The sequence below is a fragment of the Dysidea avara genome, chromosome 2 (genome assembly GCF_963678975.1).
Source record: "Dysidea avara chromosome 2, odDysAvar1.4, whole genome shotgun sequence".
Taxonomy (NCBI): Eukaryota; Metazoa; Porifera; class Demospongiae; order Dictyoceratida; family Dysideidae; genus Dysidea; species Dysidea avara.
The window spans coordinates 17498048-17516593 of NC_089273.1; the positions used below are offsets into that span (position 1 = coordinate 17498048).

The 18546-nt window shown below is 38.0% G+C and overlaps 1 protein-coding gene across 2 annotated transcripts; it reads right to left on the minus strand.

Annotated features, from left to right (window-relative positions):
* Positions 1–5465: 5465 nt before the first annotated feature.
* LOC136243518 (uncharacterized) lies at positions 5466–9770 on the minus strand. 2 transcript variants are annotated; one of them, XM_066035029.1, is made up of 4 exons: positions 9601–9770; positions 9394–9549; positions 8954–9343; positions 5466–7507 (listed from the first exon to the last, which is right to left on the minus strand). In XM_066035029.1, exon 4 carries the CDS (start codon positions 7378–7380, stop codon positions 6238–6240), a length of 1143 nt encoding a protein of 380 aa, XP_065891101.1. In that variant the 5' UTR covers positions 7381–7507; positions 8954–9343; positions 9394–9549; positions 9601–9770; the 3' UTR covers positions 5466–6237. The 2 variants fall into 2 exon arrangements, with proteins under 2 accessions (XP_065891101.1, XP_065891106.1); XM_066035034.1 differs by having other exon boundaries at positions 9394–9770.
* Positions 9771–18546: the final 8776 nt, after the last annotated feature.

Genomic DNA, 18546 nt, shown 5'->3' on the forward strand with positions numbered 1-18546 from the left:
ATAAGGATAAAACCCTTGGAATAGTGCCGCACTGCGGTATTATTCGAAGGTGCACTACTAATATTTTAAACATGCCACTGCTATTGCTATTCTACACTATAGTTCTATAAAGCATACACAACACGTTGCTACTTACTCCTTCTATACAGGACCTTTCTTTCTGTCAAGTCCTTGTAGCACATCCATCTCACGTCTCGTCCTACATCGTCAATTTACTAACTAATATCCGGAATTTCGATTACGTGATAGCTGTTTAAGTTTTGCCAGGACAGTGCCTTCCTTAAATTGAGATGGAGATTAATACTAAAGGTATGAGAACACTAGTAATTACGAAAGTATAGTGTGGTACTATTCAAGGGTGTGGTACAATTAAAATTATTTTCAGAAACAAGGATATAGACCTTTGAATAGTACCGCACTGCAGTACTATTCGAGGGTGTAGCACAGATCGAGTAAATACGGTAAATAAACACTGCAACATTGTAAATCCAGTAAATGAACATAGTGCATATAAATTAGTAAAAGGTTAACATGTTTACCATTTCAGTGTTTAACAAGGAATGATTATGAGTAACTTTGTCTTAATGATCATTCAGATGGACACCTATAGTGGCACAAAAGCATAGGTACTTCCTTGCTAAAGCCAACAGGGTATAAACGAGGCAGAATTACACTACTGTTTACTCCTAGCCATTACACCTGCTACTAGTACATGACACTACAGTACATTAATCTACACCATGTGCAAACCACTGGTAAACAAATTAAGTTGTTGGGGCTCCACCTGTACTAATTAAAAGTGAACAGTTATAGCTACATGACAAGATGTGAAATTGATCAGTGACAAATATCTAAATTATGTTGGCTATCAGGTTGCTGATAAGTGCTAATACAACATGTGTTTTTGATAATGACATACGACTCTATAGTGCATTATTCTCATCTACGTAGAGATCAAGAGTTAATCTTTTAGAATAAAGGCAGGACTTTATTGTCTACCAAAATTGTAAATTTCATCAAAAGCAAATTTTAACACAGGGTCTGTACTAGGAGTTAGACAATCTCCTCCGTAAAAATAAGACTAACACCTGAGATGCAACTTGGATTAGTACTTTCGCTCATTTGCTGTACACTCCATTTAGACACTCTCCTCTACACACAAACTTCCAAAAGTATGTGTGTATATGTAGCAATACTTCTGCATGCTTTGAAATAATATCACCCAAAAAACAGCCTCAATTTCCCCTAATGATGATCAGGCAGTATTGGTTAGGTGAAACTAAGCCCAAACAAACTTTCAGATTGAATCGAAACACTTTCAACAAGTTGCTACAGAATTTTAAAAATAATTTATTTAACGGAATTTTCTACTGACTGAGTAAGTAAGTAAGTTAATAAGTAACTGACTGATGCCTTCAGACAAGCGTAACTCGATAATGGTTCTAATTTTGTTAATATACAACATGCCATTGCTGAGTGAGCAATTGAGCAAGTATAGCAATTGTTATTTGTTTGCACGGATCTGTGAGATTGTATAATTGCTTATTAACTTGTTCCCAGGTTACAAGTGTGTACCAATGACCATATATAATAAGACATCGAGATTGGGAGAATGGGCTGGAGTGCTGTAGCCTCAAGACCTGACCCTTAATTTGTCACATGAGGTCACGCAACCCTCCAAGATTGGGTCATGGTAAATATGCACCCCGACATCTATGATAAGGCTCTGGCTGGTATATTTGGTGGTATGCCAACTTACCCACACCAGATGCCCTATATGGTCCCTCCTAGCTGATATGCTACAGCGCAACCCATGTCACACTAACAAGCCATAGTTTGGTACTACAAAGAAAGAAATGGGGAGGGATCTTTGGGCGGGATAAAACTTTTCCAGCACTGCAAACAATTGGTGATACTGCTGCTCCTTAGCTGCCACTGCTACCCTGCTATAGCATAGAATGATCTAGAACAGGCAGGATGCTACATATGCTACCACCTCAAACCTGATACCTTTTAATGCATACCACAATGCATAGTGATCAAGCTAATAATATTGTTAGTTGTTTACTGACACCTCACCTGCATAGTGTTTAACCTTAGTCCACAGACTAATGTTGCTATGGCACCTTCAAGTTAACACTGTTTAACCTTTGATTAAACTTGTGGTATCAGGAGAATTATTTCAATATGGAGAATGTGTTTAGACTTGATTAGTTGTTTCATGGGCCTGACCGACTCACCTATTCATAGATGGAAAAATTTAAGATAAATTTCCATAAGTGAGAAATCAAGCTACGTAAATACTGCGGTACCTGAGTACAAGCCCGATATTCTTGGAATGTTGCTTACCTATAAATGTCTTCTTAACACCTAGTTCTATTACAGATTAGTAGCTACAAATGAGCTTCTGTTTCATCCAGACCACACCCCTTACACATACTTTACTATTTCTGCACTGCTTCTGTCCTGATTTCTGTTAATATTTTAAATATTTATATGCCAGCCTACCAACCCTCTACTCTTGAGCTTTTTGCCCACTAAACAACTAATCAATGGCCTTAACCTGTTGTATCAAGTTCACCTTTCATCAAATTAATACCTCAACTGGTCATCATCTGATACAGGACTGTTGATTGGCAGTTGGACAGACTGAGGTTTTACCAAGAGCATGTAGCTATGCCTATTAGTCTATATGTGAAGAGCATGTAGCTAATGCTGCTACAACTTGAGCTCACTAAATTTTAGGCTAAATGACAACATGGCAAATGGTATGGAAGTGATTAACTGCTACAAATGAACAATTTGCTGTTGAGCATTTTATCCTATACCTGTAATTCTAATAGCCTTGTTCTTGTTATTGCAACAAGAACTTCACAGGGCCTGATAACTCTATTCTCTACATGATATTTTGGTTATAGAAGTAATGTATTAAAATTGCACTAAACATTTAGCACATTTGAAAAGCTTTTCTGATTAGTTATAGTTACTCAATTAAGAAATATAACACTGTAATTATGCAAACGTGTAGCTGTGAGGCAGAATATTCAGCTAGCCAAGAGCAGACCAAGAGGCTAGTTAACTAACTTATTATAGCTACATCCTATATTATACATTCAGTGTGACTTGAGCTAACCTCTGTAGTCTAGTGTATCTATTGTTTGATACTCGGCTTGAGATGTAGCTTGGTAGTCTCCTGGTGGACGACAGGTCACTCCACAACTGATCCTGTTCTAGCTTTTCTATGCTTTCTAGCTACTACAGAAGAACAGGGAACACAACACTATAGTGAAAGTAAAGGTAAATGAGCTAAATTGCACTCACAAACTGTAGCCCCACATACCTAACACTTGTGTTGTAGACAGTAGCGCTTGGACAGCAGCTGCCAGGTACCCCACTAAAGGCTTCCACACCGAGCCATTGCACACAGGATATTGTGTAGCTAACATGAGGGAGCTGATAATGAGCTATCAAGATCTCAACAAGACAGCCGAGCTGGGCAGCAGCCTACTCTAAGAGGACAGAGAGACCTACATGAGGACTTACAAGTACAGAATCAATTTAAGCTCAGTGTATGATCACGTGATTAGATTAGTTGCGAAACCGCCTACCAGGAAATTAACATTGTTAGAATTTACGGTGTTTTATTAAAATTATACGGAAATAATCGGATTTGATACAGATAGTCAAGATTTCACTTCGCCGAAGATTCTGGATTCCAGACCAAGATTCCAGATTTCATTGAGGGATTCCAAGTGATTTGTGTTGAATTCCAGTTGGTGTCGGGCCCCTCGGGCCAGTTACGCTTTTCGCTTTGTGACCAGTTGTAATAAAGCTTGTGCTTCGTGGCCAGTTGTAATATAGCTTGTTGTGTTGTAATAAAACTTGTCGCTTTGTTGCCAGTTGTAATACAGCTTGTTGCATTGTAACAAACTTGTCGCTTCGTGGCCAGTTGTTATAAAGCTTGTCGCTCTGTGGCCAGTTGTGATAAAACTTGTTATTTTGTGACCAGTTGTAATAAAGCTTGTTGCTTCATTGGTCAGCTTGTATTAGCTAGTAAACAAGCCTTGGAACTAAATAACAGCTGCTAAAGCAACACTAACCTGGCCACTAAGCCGGTGGCACATGCAAACATGCTGTAAAGGCGCTTACTTAGCATGACTCTGTGCTTCTTTTGTAATGAGCTTTCTAAAATAGTAGGTTAGATACCCACTGTCGTTTTTTAGTAGGTTGAAACCCTCGTGCTTGGTTTGGCACCTCGGCGGGCATTAATTAGTAACCTCAGCTGTGCCTTGGTCACTAATTAAAGCCATGCCTTGGGGACCAAACCACGCCCTCGGGTTGTGAACCCTACTAAAAAACCCTCAGTGAGTATCTAACATACACTAAAAATAATGTTGTTGTTGTTATCAGTTTGTGCTATGCAGTTTTATGGGGGGAGTGTATAAACAATGGAATGGAATACTGGAATGGTGGAATACTGGAATGGTGGAATGGAATTTTTTAAGTTCAATATTAGTTTTTACATCCAAGTAACTAAGTACAAATCCTCTCCTTAAGCAAATAAAAGGATTTCCCCTTCTTTTAGCTCATCATAGACAAACTTGATATAATTAAGCGAATGTATTTTTAATATGAATATGATGATATTGACTACTGACCAAGAAGACTTCTGACTCAACCCTGTTCCCAAATGGGAAATCAATGATAAAAAAGTTAGCTAGATGATTACATGTATGCATCGTAGTACACACTTGTGTTGGTGCTGCATTGCACACAGAACTGAACCTTCACAAGATAGCATTTGAAGAATGCATACATGATATGAGTCTTAAATGTTTTCAGACAAGTGATGATAAAAGTATCAAGTCACACAAGTGACAAAAATACAAAGTACAAAGTCATAACAAGTGACAAAAGTATCAATATACAAGATACAAAGTATCACAAATCATACAAGGAGCATAAAGTTGAGTCATAAAAGATATAAGTGATGAACTACAAGTTGTAAGTCATACAAGTGTTATACCAAAAAGTGATGAAATAATACTTTTGTGCTGTGGTAGTAACCTTGATAAAATTGGTGATGTAATCACCAGAAGACTAGGATTGAAATGAGGCCATTTCTTGACAATACAGGCAGGGTTAGCATGGTAGTAAGCATTGCCATATCTCAATTCTGGTAAACCTGTTGGAGACAAAAAAGACTGCCACTCTTCATGCTGAATACACAAATCGTTGGGTGGTGAAGCAGTTTTGTCAAATCTATTTTTGCTACCATTGCATACACTTACGTTTCCGGTTCTAAAACACAATCTGAATTCAGAACTATCACTGGTGACAGGTGACATCCAGTTTTGAGCATTAACCTGTGGAGTGTGACAATTTATGTGGGGAGAAAGCCAGTTTTGCATAGCTGAAACATATCCAGTTCCTGTATTAAAACTCATCGATGGCATGTGAACACCAGGTAAATTGTATACTGAATTAGATCCAGGAATTGTATTACTAAACCTGTTTGTCGGGTATGTAGCATTCCCCAAAGCTGCAGCAGGTAATGTATGGTATGCATCTTCAGTGTGATCAGCAGTGTGTGAAGGTGGAGTCGATATCATGGTAGTTGATGATGCCTGAATATGAGTGGTAAGCTCAGCAGGTGATGTTGGTAGCATGGTAGTAGGTGTGGTAGCAGGTGATGACTGAATACGAGTGGTGACTTCTGATACCTTTCTTTTCCGAGACACACGGTTACCTTTCCTCCCAACACCTGAAGAAACCCCTGTTAATAGTAGCCTGGTAACACTTGGTAGACGTTTAGATTTTCTGTAATAATCAACAAATTCACAAAGGCAATTGTTGGTTTCTGCAGCCACAACACAGTGCAAACAAATATTTAAAGACTTCCAATTTGGACAGTCGCTATCACATGAGACCCTTCCACCCTTTCCACATTTGACGAGATGAGGGCGTTACCCACTTCTACTTAACACCATCATTACCCCTTCATTAAATCCTGGGGCTGGAACAATTGCATTAGGCTCAGTTATTAATTCTTCAGCTTTCCTCCATATACCCTGAATGGAAAGCAAATGGAACCTTCTGATCTCCAGAATGGCATTGCCCTGCTGTAACAGAAAGAGAACATGGTCTTGCCTCACTAGGCACCAAGTCCAAATTTTTAAGTGTAGAAGCTGAAACTTTTTTCATATGTTTTTCTCTCTGCAATTTTGTCATTTTAAACTAGGTAGCTTCGTCAACTTCAAGAAATTTGTATTCTTCTCTAAATTCATATTTGCCACGTCTTATGACTGCACGTTCTAATTCTCTTTGTTGCTCATCGATTAATTCTTTTAGATGCTGAATAAAAGCTACCAACTCACTTTTTTTGTAGTTAACTTTTCTCTTCAGCATTGCAGTAATAGATTCACTTACATTCGTTGTGAATGCTGATGGAGGCACACCCAAGCCAGCATCTTCTCGTACAGGACTTAGCATACCAGACACTATTTCTTCACATTTGTGTTCATTAAACCACTCATAAAAGCCAGAAACACAACCAGGATTTTCCTTTTCTATTCTATCCCATTGAACTTTTCTCTCTTCTAATTGCTTGTAAAAAATTTCTTCACTTTCAGCGTCTACCAAACCTTCAACATAACTTGAGCCAACCTGCTTTCCAAATATTTCGTCAGTAATCTCATTGACAACTAGCTCAGGAAGCCTCCTTTCTCTTAGATTTTTCTTGATGTTGTTGCGAGCATGTATTGAGCAGTGTAGGTGAATAGCAAATCTAAATTCATGCATAAATGCATTAATCAAAGCCTTTTCTCCATCAGACCCAAACACTCGTAAATACTGTAGATCTTTTCTCAGAGCAACCAAAGCTGATGAAAAGTGCAGAAATGTGGAAAAGTTTTTGCGATAATGAATGAGAATTGGCCCCACGAACACTGGATATGTCTTGTACCTTCGCGTTTGGACCATCAGATGACGATAAGTAGTGGGTGTACACTCGAATTCTCCAAGATTAAACGTTGGACCAACTGTCATAGCACAGCTCTCTACTCCTGCTAATGGCGCACAAAATCTTACAAGATCATCTAGTTGTCCATCTGATGCTATAACGATAGCTGGATCTGGTGAGGTCTTGATGTCACGGACATATGAATTGTTTGCTTTTGCTTGTTGCATAACAGAATAAAGTTCGTCCATGCCATCATCACTACTGAATTTCAAAGTGCGCTTGGTATTGATTACTTGCCTTTCACCACGTGGCAGCTCTCCTGGGACATTTGCCTGCATGACATCTCCAACTTTAGCAGAAACAGATGCCACAACACCTTTAGGACAATTGCTGGGCACTTCACTTTTGATCATTTTCATTGTGCTGGGCCAGGTGGGAAAGAACGGCTGATTAGACTTGGAGTTTCCATGAGGTAGCGCAATAGGTGTGTGCCTTTTGGGATGTAATATACCAGCAAGCAGAGGTGATGAGGAGCATCTGTTGAGTCTACAAAGATTTACAAAACAGTGATATAAATTATCACAATATAAGACATACAAAATACACACACACATTATAATAAAGGAAGTAGGGTTGCAGCTGTAGCCAGTTTTCTGCTATGTCACATCAGGCAGACAGTAAAAAAGTTCTATCAAATAATTTTTAATACATTCTGTAGCATGTTTTTACTTTCAGGCTTGATTTTACCCAATCAATACTGTCATGTCGCAGTCAGAGAATATCGAGGCAGGTTTTTTGGTAATATTTTATATACACCTTCGTTGTCCCTACCATACTACTGCATAATATTACAAAACAGGTGCTTAAATTATTTAACTGAAAAATTTTATATTTCATTTATTACATTTAGATTGAACAAATATGTGGAATTTCTTTCACTATGCCAAGGGTATGCAGCTAATCTCAAGCACAATAGGGATACAACAATTGAGGTCTTTCGAAAACTACGAGAAAGTTTATATTTACGGACATGTGAACAGCCACAATAATTTATGGATGACTGGGTGTCAAAAGATGGTGAATCATAGGGCATTTTTGTCATCTCGAAAACTGCCAGCACAAATTAGCTAAACAACAGATATGATGTTTAATAGTTTATATCAGTATTGCGTAGCCAGTTCCGGCAGCAGCTTTTGAATTGCAGCATGTAGAATGAAACATGTGTATTTAGCCTAAAACTTCTTATCGAAAAAATACACTTACATATCAAGCTTTCTTCAAACTATACTGCTAGATGGTTTTCGTTTATACCACTAAACAACTTCCAACCTTGTCTTTAAAGTCTCTAACAAATATTACTAAAGTTGTATCAATTTCTTTTACCTGCCCAAAGACCTAATGTTTTTACACAAGTTCCAATAAATTCTGTGAATTCTTCTGGCAATTCACAGGATCCATACATATATGCGCATCTTGGAATTTTAAAGACCTCTATACCATATGACAGGAGTTGCCTCACTTTACACATCTGTGCTATATATAAATGTGGCACAACACACAAAAATTAATACAAACAGAGGCAAATTAAATAATTATGACACAAACAATCCGTCAAAATTTTCCTTTTGTCAATACTTATTGTCATACAGTGTAGGTAAACACCATATCATGAGGTGTACACTCACCAGTTAAAGCTCAAAATGGCTGAAAAAATGTTATGAACTCTTGCTATAACCTGTTTAGGGTAAGGCGTTTCATCACCTCTAAACCATCAACTACATTCCAGTGGCTTTGCCCTCCTGGAGGGCGGCAGCTGAATAGGCCAATTATCTACAAGCCACTATCCTTTACAACAACACTGCAATACATCACAAAACTGTGATATTACATATACATTATTGTATCCCTTTAAATTACATTTGTATCTATGGTAAGCTAGTTAGAGCTTCTCCCCTTTCAAACTAGCATACACTGTATAAATAATGCACTTACCAGTAATAAAGCACAACATTCTCCTGTAGCTGTCTTTTGCTGGGTGTTTGCTATGCAATCTTCTAAGTGAAAACGTCTCCCACTGTCTGCCATCTGTTTGTGAAAAAAATTGATGGGCCAATATGGACTTTGTCATCACTGACACAACATTGAAAAGACTGATTGTGGGAACCATTGTGTTTCCAAATACCAAAGTTGTCTTTTTTGACATCATCTGGGTCCTTCAGCGAGTTCAAGTCAATTACAAAAGTGCTGTTCTTCATAATGTTGAGTGGCCACTGGTGAAAAATCCTTGATTTGTCTATCTTTGGATCAAGCAAAATCTTAATAACCCTCTCAACAGAGTACTTACTAGGAGGGGTTTCATACAGTGGACAACTGTCATCAGACCTATATAACATACACTGAAGTTGCGCAATATAGCTAGCATACATGCGCACTTTGTTACATCAGTTTTAACCACTATGTCGTCTTCCTGACATGACGGATGCGAAGTCTCACTGTCGCTATCTCGGTCGCTATAGCTTGGGCAGTTGGAGGCCAGGTGCATGTCTAAGTCTTCAGTCTCACTAGCGCTTAATTCTTCGATAAGTCTTCTGCAAGTAAGGATAATAACTTAATATACGTACAAAATATTGGCTACACACTTGTACGATTCTTGGCGCCTCGTTACAGGCTTAACAGGACTGGTCGCATCCTCTCCATCATCTTCAATAAGTAAAGGAAAGGTACACGAATCCCCAGGAATGGGAGGACCATCCATGGTAACACCAACTAGCTCGCGAACACTTTTGTGTTAGTGTCACGAGGTACGTATGCTACATGCTGCCACGAGGCACGTATACTACGCATGCGTTAACAGCGGTGCTCTTTTAATGGAATGCTGCATCCGAGATGTAGAAGAGGAGGAGGCCGGAGTATTCACAGTAGGATTTGTGTATTCAAATGAAAATTAGTAGTACAAAAAAAACAAAAAAAAAAACTGGTTAATCTTTCCTTGTAGGCCATTCCACCATTCCAGTATTCCACCATTCCAGTATTCCATTCCACTGTTTATACACTCCCTTTGATGGGAAGTCACTACAGAGCATTCATGGTCACTCCCCTGGACTGTAAAAGTGCATTATCACCTAGCAACCAAGTGGTAGTTATTATTAGTAGAATAAACAAGCCACCAAACAGGTAAACAGCAACCTTTAGGCTCCCTCCTTGTGCTTTAAACTTCATTATGGTCAATAAACTATGTACATATAAGCCACATGACAAATTTGGGCCCAGACAATGGAGGTGCCTGGATAATAGAGGTCTGGATAAGGGAGGTTCCACTGTATGTTCCTTTAAAAAGAGTGTCAATACAGAAAGCTAATACTTTGGTATGGTTTCCTGTCATGAAGAAGAAGGTGACCATTTATTTGTAGATAAAAGAATGCCAAAGCACAGAAGACAGGCATTCATTGGAACCACAAAAGGCAGTGAGTTTGTTGTTGTGGAGTAAAATGGTGGCTGTGCGTTGCTTCATTTGGCCTCTATATAGCCTTGTAACTGATCTGTGAGGCAAGCAGTGGGGCAGGCAGACCGACAATATGGGTCTTGACGTTTTTGTAAAAAGTATTTTATATCCAATCGCCTGTAATTGTTTTCTTGTTTTTAATGCTGTATTTAATGTTGAATGGAGCAAGACTATTCTGTAAAGATGATTTCATCCAATATAATATTTTGAACATAATTCGGATGGCTGCAGGTTTGAGGCTACCTAGGTCCAGTCATGGATTTTTTCTCCTTTCTCCAACTTTTCAAACACACTTTAAATAGCTAAAGTCTAGTAGTTAAAGTCTTTGAGCAGGCTGTAGGACCAGGTGTCCTACAGACCTTCAGCACTTGTGCTGTAAAGGATTAATAAATAAAAATAAACTTCAATGATGGTTTTTAGGTACAGTGTTTGGAGGTAGGTGCTATTTTAGGTAGAAACCCTATTGAACAGTACTACCATACTGTTTGATAATAAGTTGGTGATATGATTATGATTCAGTGGAACCTTGATTATCCAAACACCGATTAACCGAACTCTTGATTATCCGACCACTGAATCGACTACTCAATTAGAGTATTTTAAGCGTATGCTTTATTAGAGTAGTTGAGCAAAGCTCTGTATATAAATGTATGGAAGTTCAATTTGACGTACTGTTTGATTATATGAACACCCTATCCCCCAATTAATTTGGATAATCGAGGTTCCACTGTATAGTTAATAAGTTATATCAATGTTTGTAATGTGTAGTCAGGCATTTAATTGGTGGTTAAGTATGCTTACCTGAGGAATGTTAACTTATGCTATAGTTAGTTCTGTATCATGTTTTATGTTCATATCAACCTTGGTAATGTATGGTAGTGTTTTCTGCTATTGTGGCAGCACTGAACTTGGTGTGTGTAGAAGATTCCTTTAAAATCTGGTAAACTACTCTAATGAAACATTCATGTCAGCTCTTTTATGGTGTCAAATACAGTGCACACATATATGACAGTTGTGTACAAATACATAATATACAATAGTTAACAGTTAGTAACATGTCACTGGAGTAAATGATGAAGGGCAGACCATTCCTCAGTAATACCTCTTTCTCTCAAGGATGGTGGCCCAAATTGAAGGAATCATGCCTTATAAACTGTTAATAAAGAAGTCCAGTGAATTGTATTTTATTGGCCACTGCAGTGACAAACATGTCATCTGTGACATGGAGGAAGGAATAAGTCATTGACTGTTCTATTAGAGTGTATGAATCTTTTACAATGACATGTCTTTTATATACACAATCAAGGATATTTGGATATTCTCCATATTATAGTAACATTATCATACATACAGTACAATAGTACTGTTTAGACTACAACAAGTTTGATACTGAAATTTGATTGGCTAAAAACGTGGTCTCTAAATCCCGTAGAGCCACGGTCATGTCCAATAGAGACCACGCTCTGAGGTGATACGAAACACGATAATTACGCGCCTGTAACATTGGTAACGCATGGGCATTTAAATGGCTAGTAACAGCCGTACTGAATTATAGGGAGGTGTAATGGGCTTGTTTGTACTAATCAACACTACATTACTTGCTTACAAGCAGCTGTCGAGGCACAACAACAGCAACAATGAGTTGTAGTCCACTCGCTGAGTCCAGTACTTCGATACATAGCACGCGTCTGTAACATTGGCAACGCATGGGCGTTTAAACGGGTAGCAACAGCCACGCTGAGGTCCCGCCATGTAGGGAGGTGTAGAGGGCTTGTTTCTAGTAATTAGCCATACATTTCCTATTTACAAGCAGCTGTCAACTCAAGGTACAATAACGAGTTGTAGTCTAAATAAGTTAGACGTCAAGAACCACTGGGTTCTACGGGATTTAGAAAACCCTCAGGCCCTTAGTAGCGCCTGAGCGCAGCGAAGGCGCTACAGCCCAGGGCCTTCGAGTTTTCTAAATCCCGTAGAACCCTGGTTCTTGACTTCTAACTGTTATATAGTAGGGACCACAAAGGTTTGGGTGTGACTCATGAAGAAACATCATCCAAAAACCAGAATCTCCCTGACAATGATGAGGCAGGTAAAACTAAGCCCAAAGAAGCTTTCAGATTGATCCAAAATGCTTTCAACAAATTGCTACATAATTTAAATATGTATATTATCAGAATTTTCTACTGACTGGGTAACTGGCTGACTGACGGATGCCTTCAGACAAGCATCACTCTATAACGAACGGCTCAGGCTCGGGCTATAAATTTACACCTGCCAATGGAATGGAATTTTTTCCTACTGATTTACCCCCTGAAGTAGATGACTCCACTATTAATGTGCTTTTTGTCTCTACAGTTTGTACATTAGGATGATAGCCCACTATTTCCAATTGTCTACAGACTGATTCTGATAACAACAACTTATGAGGTGCTACCAACTTGACAAAAGCAGTAGTAGTAATAGTTTTGTCACCAAGACTGACTTTCATATTCATTTGTCCATTCAGAATAATTGGTTTCTGATCATAGATACAAGCTTTCAGCTGAGGAACTTTAAGATCCTCTATCTTGAGATTAGCCTTCTCAACTATATGATAAAGCAGGTCTCCTCTAATGATGGTGATGTCTGAACCAGTATCAATGACACCAGTAGTAGATATTCCTTCAATCTTCACATCAACACAATAGGATTCACTTCTCTCTGTCATTGTCTGGGAATTAGTCTGTATCATGATGTTAGCACCAGTTGGCTTACTAGTCTTTTGGGTTGAAGTTTTAGTTAAGCTTTCTGTCTTCTGCTGTCATCATTGATAAGATAGGTGGGTGGGACTATCACATATGTATCATCTCTGTTGCTTCTTCTGACTGGTTTCTTTCTCAATCTTATTGCTAGCCTTCCCCTGAGTGGCGTTAGTACTCTTCTTGTTAAATCTAGACCAATAGTGTGATGACAGTTGACTGCTGTTACTCTTCTGTTTCCCCATTTCAGGTACTGTTGATCCCTTTGAGCTCTGCCAGTATTTGTTCCTCTCTCTTGGTTGCTATACATAATTCCTTATAGTTCTGAGCCCCAGGAACAGCAGGTGACTCCATTAATGTTGGTAATAAACCTTCCTGTAGCTGTCCATATAACAACAGCATTTCCCTTGTCTCATTTGACAGACGCTCCCTTCTAAACCCAGTCTGGAAAACATCTTCAAGTCATCCTATAAAATGTGACACACACTCATCTGGTCGTTGTGATGTGTGATGGAAATCCAATACAGTTAATGCCTGGTTACCAGGATCAAGTCTTTCTTTCAATGTTCTTGTAGCAATTTGGTAGTTTACTTTCTCTTCTGGTAGTAATAACTTTCACTCTTGTGCTGCTTTCCCTCTTAAATAACCAGCCAATTGCATCAGTGATTCTTCGATGGTCCAATCATTCCAGATGGCTGCTCGCTGTAGCATTAGTAACCAATCATCAAAGGTTGTCTTGACATCATCGGCAGTAAAAGGATCTACTGGGGGTGCCTTTCCACGATGGGAAATGTGAGCATGACTTGTACCAGGCACTAGTGGTACCTGTAGAACATACTGGTCTGCCAACAGAACAATGTCAAACAACATGTACTCAGTCAAGTTTCCTGCTGAGCTTGAGACCTCTCTCCTTTTCTGTCATACCTTGACAGTTCATTGCTCCAAGTTGGGTCACTCACTTTAACTCTTGCTGCAGCTGTTGTTGACATGCTACAGTACTCTCCTGAAGAAAAAGTTAGGTGCTGTTGTTGTGACCCATGTGGTGTTGTTGTTGTTGAACTAAGTAGTCACCTGATAAGGAAAGGTGTCACCCATGTAGTTGTTGTGATTCCATGGCTTCCATGTTGTTGTTGTTGGCCTTGTAACCATGAGGTTGAGGTTGAAAGGGAAAACCCAGCAAGTACTCCACCACTACTTGCTAGACCAGTTCTGCTACTCCCTAAAGAATAATACATACTGGCAGACTCTTTCACCACAGGATTGGGTAGTACTTCACCAACATGACCATCTGTTGGTAGTAACAATCTGGTAGCTCTGGAATCCTTGAAAAAACCTGAAATGGCTGCTTCTGTCAGAAAAGATGTTTTCAGTCTGGCTAGCTTCAGCTCTCTTGATTCCAGTATCTTTTTTACTTGTTGTAGCTGTTGCTCTTTCTTTGCTAGGATACCATCATACCTCAACAATTGCTCACTGTTTTCTTGCCAGAGCTCCATTTGCACTTTTAAGCTTAGCCTCCAATCGTTCAACTTCTTCCTTTGTTGACTTTAGCTCCATAAGCAATGCCATCTTCTCTTCCTCAAGGTTTTGAAGAACATTGTGTAACTGAATGAGCTAAGGTGTCAAGTCTAATTCCTATTCTTAGTAAATAGTTAGATGGGATTGTGTTGTTTGTTCAGGCTGGTTTTTACTGAAGTTTAGACTTTGTTGCTTAATAACTTTGTTGCGGTCACTGCAGCTGTTATGTAAACAAAAACAACATAGTTGACCTCCTTAGTTTATAGCAAGTATTTATGTAGGTTACGCAGGTATAAGTATGGTTACTAAGTAGTTCTGTGTATTGGCTGGTTAAGATGATGCCATTCAGCAATTCAGTCAGTAGTCCCTGAGAATTTGGCTGAAAATAGGTTGTAAAAAGTGGGTTCCCCATGCCTACACTGTCAATTTACTTGTAAATACAATCTACATTGTTTTCAATACAAGTCTATGCATGTGTGACTGGATCTGCGAAAAACTGCCTACGTTAATTTTACAGTATAAAATTAATGCGTCGGTTACGATTGATAAAAATAGAACTTCTGTAAATTTTTGAATACTTTGTTCTTGGTGAAGAAAGGGTCTAACAATATAAACCTGGATAACATCTTATTTGCACAGTTTCAGTCTCATGTGTCAATAACTTTTGGAGTTACTACCCTAAAATGTAGCAACAACAGAAAGATTGATATGTAGTGGAAGTATAGGGAAAATAAATTACAGGTGCTTACAAAACAGTTGTAACTTACACAGTACTACACAGAGTTAAAATTTACACCATGTTCGACATGAATTGATTGTTGGATAAGTTTGTTGTGTATCATTTTTCTTCACTACATACAAAGGTGATTTCAGTGAAGAAAGATACTAAGGCTTGGACCAGGTGTAAACAAACACCCTGGCCACAACTTACGTATCCATTGTCTACTACAGTGAAATAAAGATTTTTGAACTCTATAGGCCAGAGAATACTTTTGATTATAAATATTTAGAACAGGGCTAAAACAATTACTGCAAATGCTCGAAAGATTTTGATACTCAGATTGTAAAATTAGTACTCGAGCAAGATTACATGACCCAGTTCACATGATGCATTTGCCATCAGGGAGTGACACAATGAAGGCTATAGAGTTTGATTGGCATAATGTCTTGTCAGGAGCACTAACATTAATACTCTAGTTCAGTGTGTGTATCATTGTTGTTACTTGGAAAAGCTGTAAACTGCTTAAAGTCAGTATAAAACCATCACATTGGTATGACTACAAGTAGCTAGTGTTCATGACTACTCGATCATTAACTCTAGAGAGTCCTCAAATACTAAAAAGCCATTATCGTTTCAGTCCTGATAAAGAATTTAGGGTTTTCACAGATCCAGACACCGTATTTATAGTACACACAAGAAATATTATGTACAATGTATGTATCACCTACTGTAGTACTAACGTGTGTAACACTTTGCATAGGCAGATCAAAGGATTTTTGGTATACAAATCTGATATTATCCTATTTGTGGTCAGGACATTATTTGTATAATGCCTTTTGGTTGGGTAAAAAATGCGTGCTACAAAAATAATTTGATGCACGTTGTAATCACTTCAGTAAACAATGGAAGTAGACTTGAATTAGAATATCCAATACATCACTTGATTTGTTTCTTCGTGAAGAGTTTGACTATCTTTGTTTTATTTCGGTACCATAAAGCTATGTGTGTTTCTTTACATTGCGATAAAATTTAATGTTATCATTATCATTTCTAAGCTTTAACAGCCTTAATGAATGCTCCAGTTCACAGTGAACGCAATGCCACAAGTCCCACCTCTGTAACTTGTTCTTACAATCAATTAAATTAAATATGCACCTCTCTTTTGTATTTTGTATAGTTACTGTACAAATGGACTGTTTTACTCTTCTTGCTGTCTATCACTATAACTCTAAAGTACTCACCAGATAAGACTGAAACTTATAAATTAGCAACCTATTGGTGCTTTCCACTAGACAACAAAAGAAGTCATAAAATGGCATTTGAGGAAAATGCGAACTATTTGGGTTTTTGCTCAGTGGGTCACATACAAACCTCTGAGCAAGGTGCACTTTATATTATGGGTTTGAATGATATCCAATAGTATATTTAAAATTAGTAATTTTAAGCAATCCAATCGATAAAAAGTAGTGAAACGAGATATAACAATGATGGTATTACAGCATAGCTCAGTGGGAAAATCCCTATATGGCATGTTAGAACAATAATTTTGTTTAATTCCAAAGTAGGGATTTTCCCACCAAGCTATGCTATAATATCATCATTTATCTTTTGTTTCACTAATTTTTCTTGCTTGTATCCCTACTTCATTTTGAAATTAATAATTTGTAATATACTTGTTTGTTTGGTTTTTTGTTATAGCATACACCATACATGTGTTACTGATCTATGAGGGTGACTGTTGTATTAGAGTATCTCGAGTAAGCCTTTCAACTACCTACCAGAAGATGTGTTACTATTACATATTTTCATTGTGTTACTAGTAGGGATCTGCAATACATATTGATATGGCAATATATCAATACAGCATATAAGTATCACAATACGATACTGTACTTAGAAAATATTAATATATCAAAGTTTTCTAGTAGAAGAGTCTCTGATTGCTCTATTACTCTAACACTGATCTGATACTCAAATAGAAAGTCTCTCTATTTACCTGTGCTATTAATTGTAACGTTACAAGAAGCCATACAAATATGCATGTATAAGTGCTGCTGTTATGGCTAAACTATTCTTAACCGGGTCTTCTAAAAACAGTAGCTGTTACACTTTAAGTATAAAGAACTGCACCACTAAGGCTTAGTGGTGCAGCAATCTTGACAACTCATCAAAATGCAGAGTAATCCGGACAAGCCTTTGTGGGAGCATGCATTAAAATGTTTGTGGTAGCTAATTGTCTGGGTAGGCAGGTATCCAGGTAGGGATGTGTTTTTTAACAGCAACTCTGTTTTCCATACTAAAAATCATATCAGAACACACTAGCTATTTGTCACATCAGTATAATACTGTAGTTTATCAGCATTCACTGAATAAAGAAATTTGTAGATGCATACAGTGAATATAGAATCAGTGTCAGCTCTTTAAGATACAGTTGAATTGGATATTGTTACAACTATTGGTTAATATGCCAGTCATAACTAGCCATGATCACTTCATTATAGTATTGTGATACAGTATCGTATCGAACAGTTCACTGATGGTGATACGTGATACACAAGATGCACTGTATCGCAGAACACTATGTGCTAGCATCATAAATACAGCTAGACCAATAATAATAATAAAAAGGTGTTATATCGTGATCGAGTAAATATATTGTTAAGAGGCGTGGTCTCGGTAATTGATCGTTATTAATCAACCAAGATGGGTGGGGTATTGAACGTATTGTGAAATGTTACAGGTGTATGCCGAACACAAGTGCTTAAATAAGTTTGCGGCATCTAATATGCTGCTCAAGGAAAAATTTGATAGGGAAAATTAACACCTCAATATGGTTTCATTGCATGAAGAAGAACGAAGACAAGCCTGATTAAAGATAAAAGGAATAATGGAACAGTGTATTGGATAATACCTACAATGATCACCTCTTTATAAATACCACATTATTTAACAAAGTCCTCGAGACCATTCAAATTTAATGTCCGAATTGCTGCTATCTTGTTGTTTAGAGTGTATCCCCACAGGATGGTGGTCTTATTAATCAATCAGTAGCCCGGTGAGCCACATACCTAGAAATCACTGATGTATGACACAGTGAATAATGAATGCTCCA

Coding starts and splice junctions, on each gene's coding strand:
- LOC136243518 (XM_066035029.1), bottom strand. CDS start 7,380: ATGAAAATGATCAAAAGTGAAGTGCCCAGCAATTGTCCTAAAGGTGTT.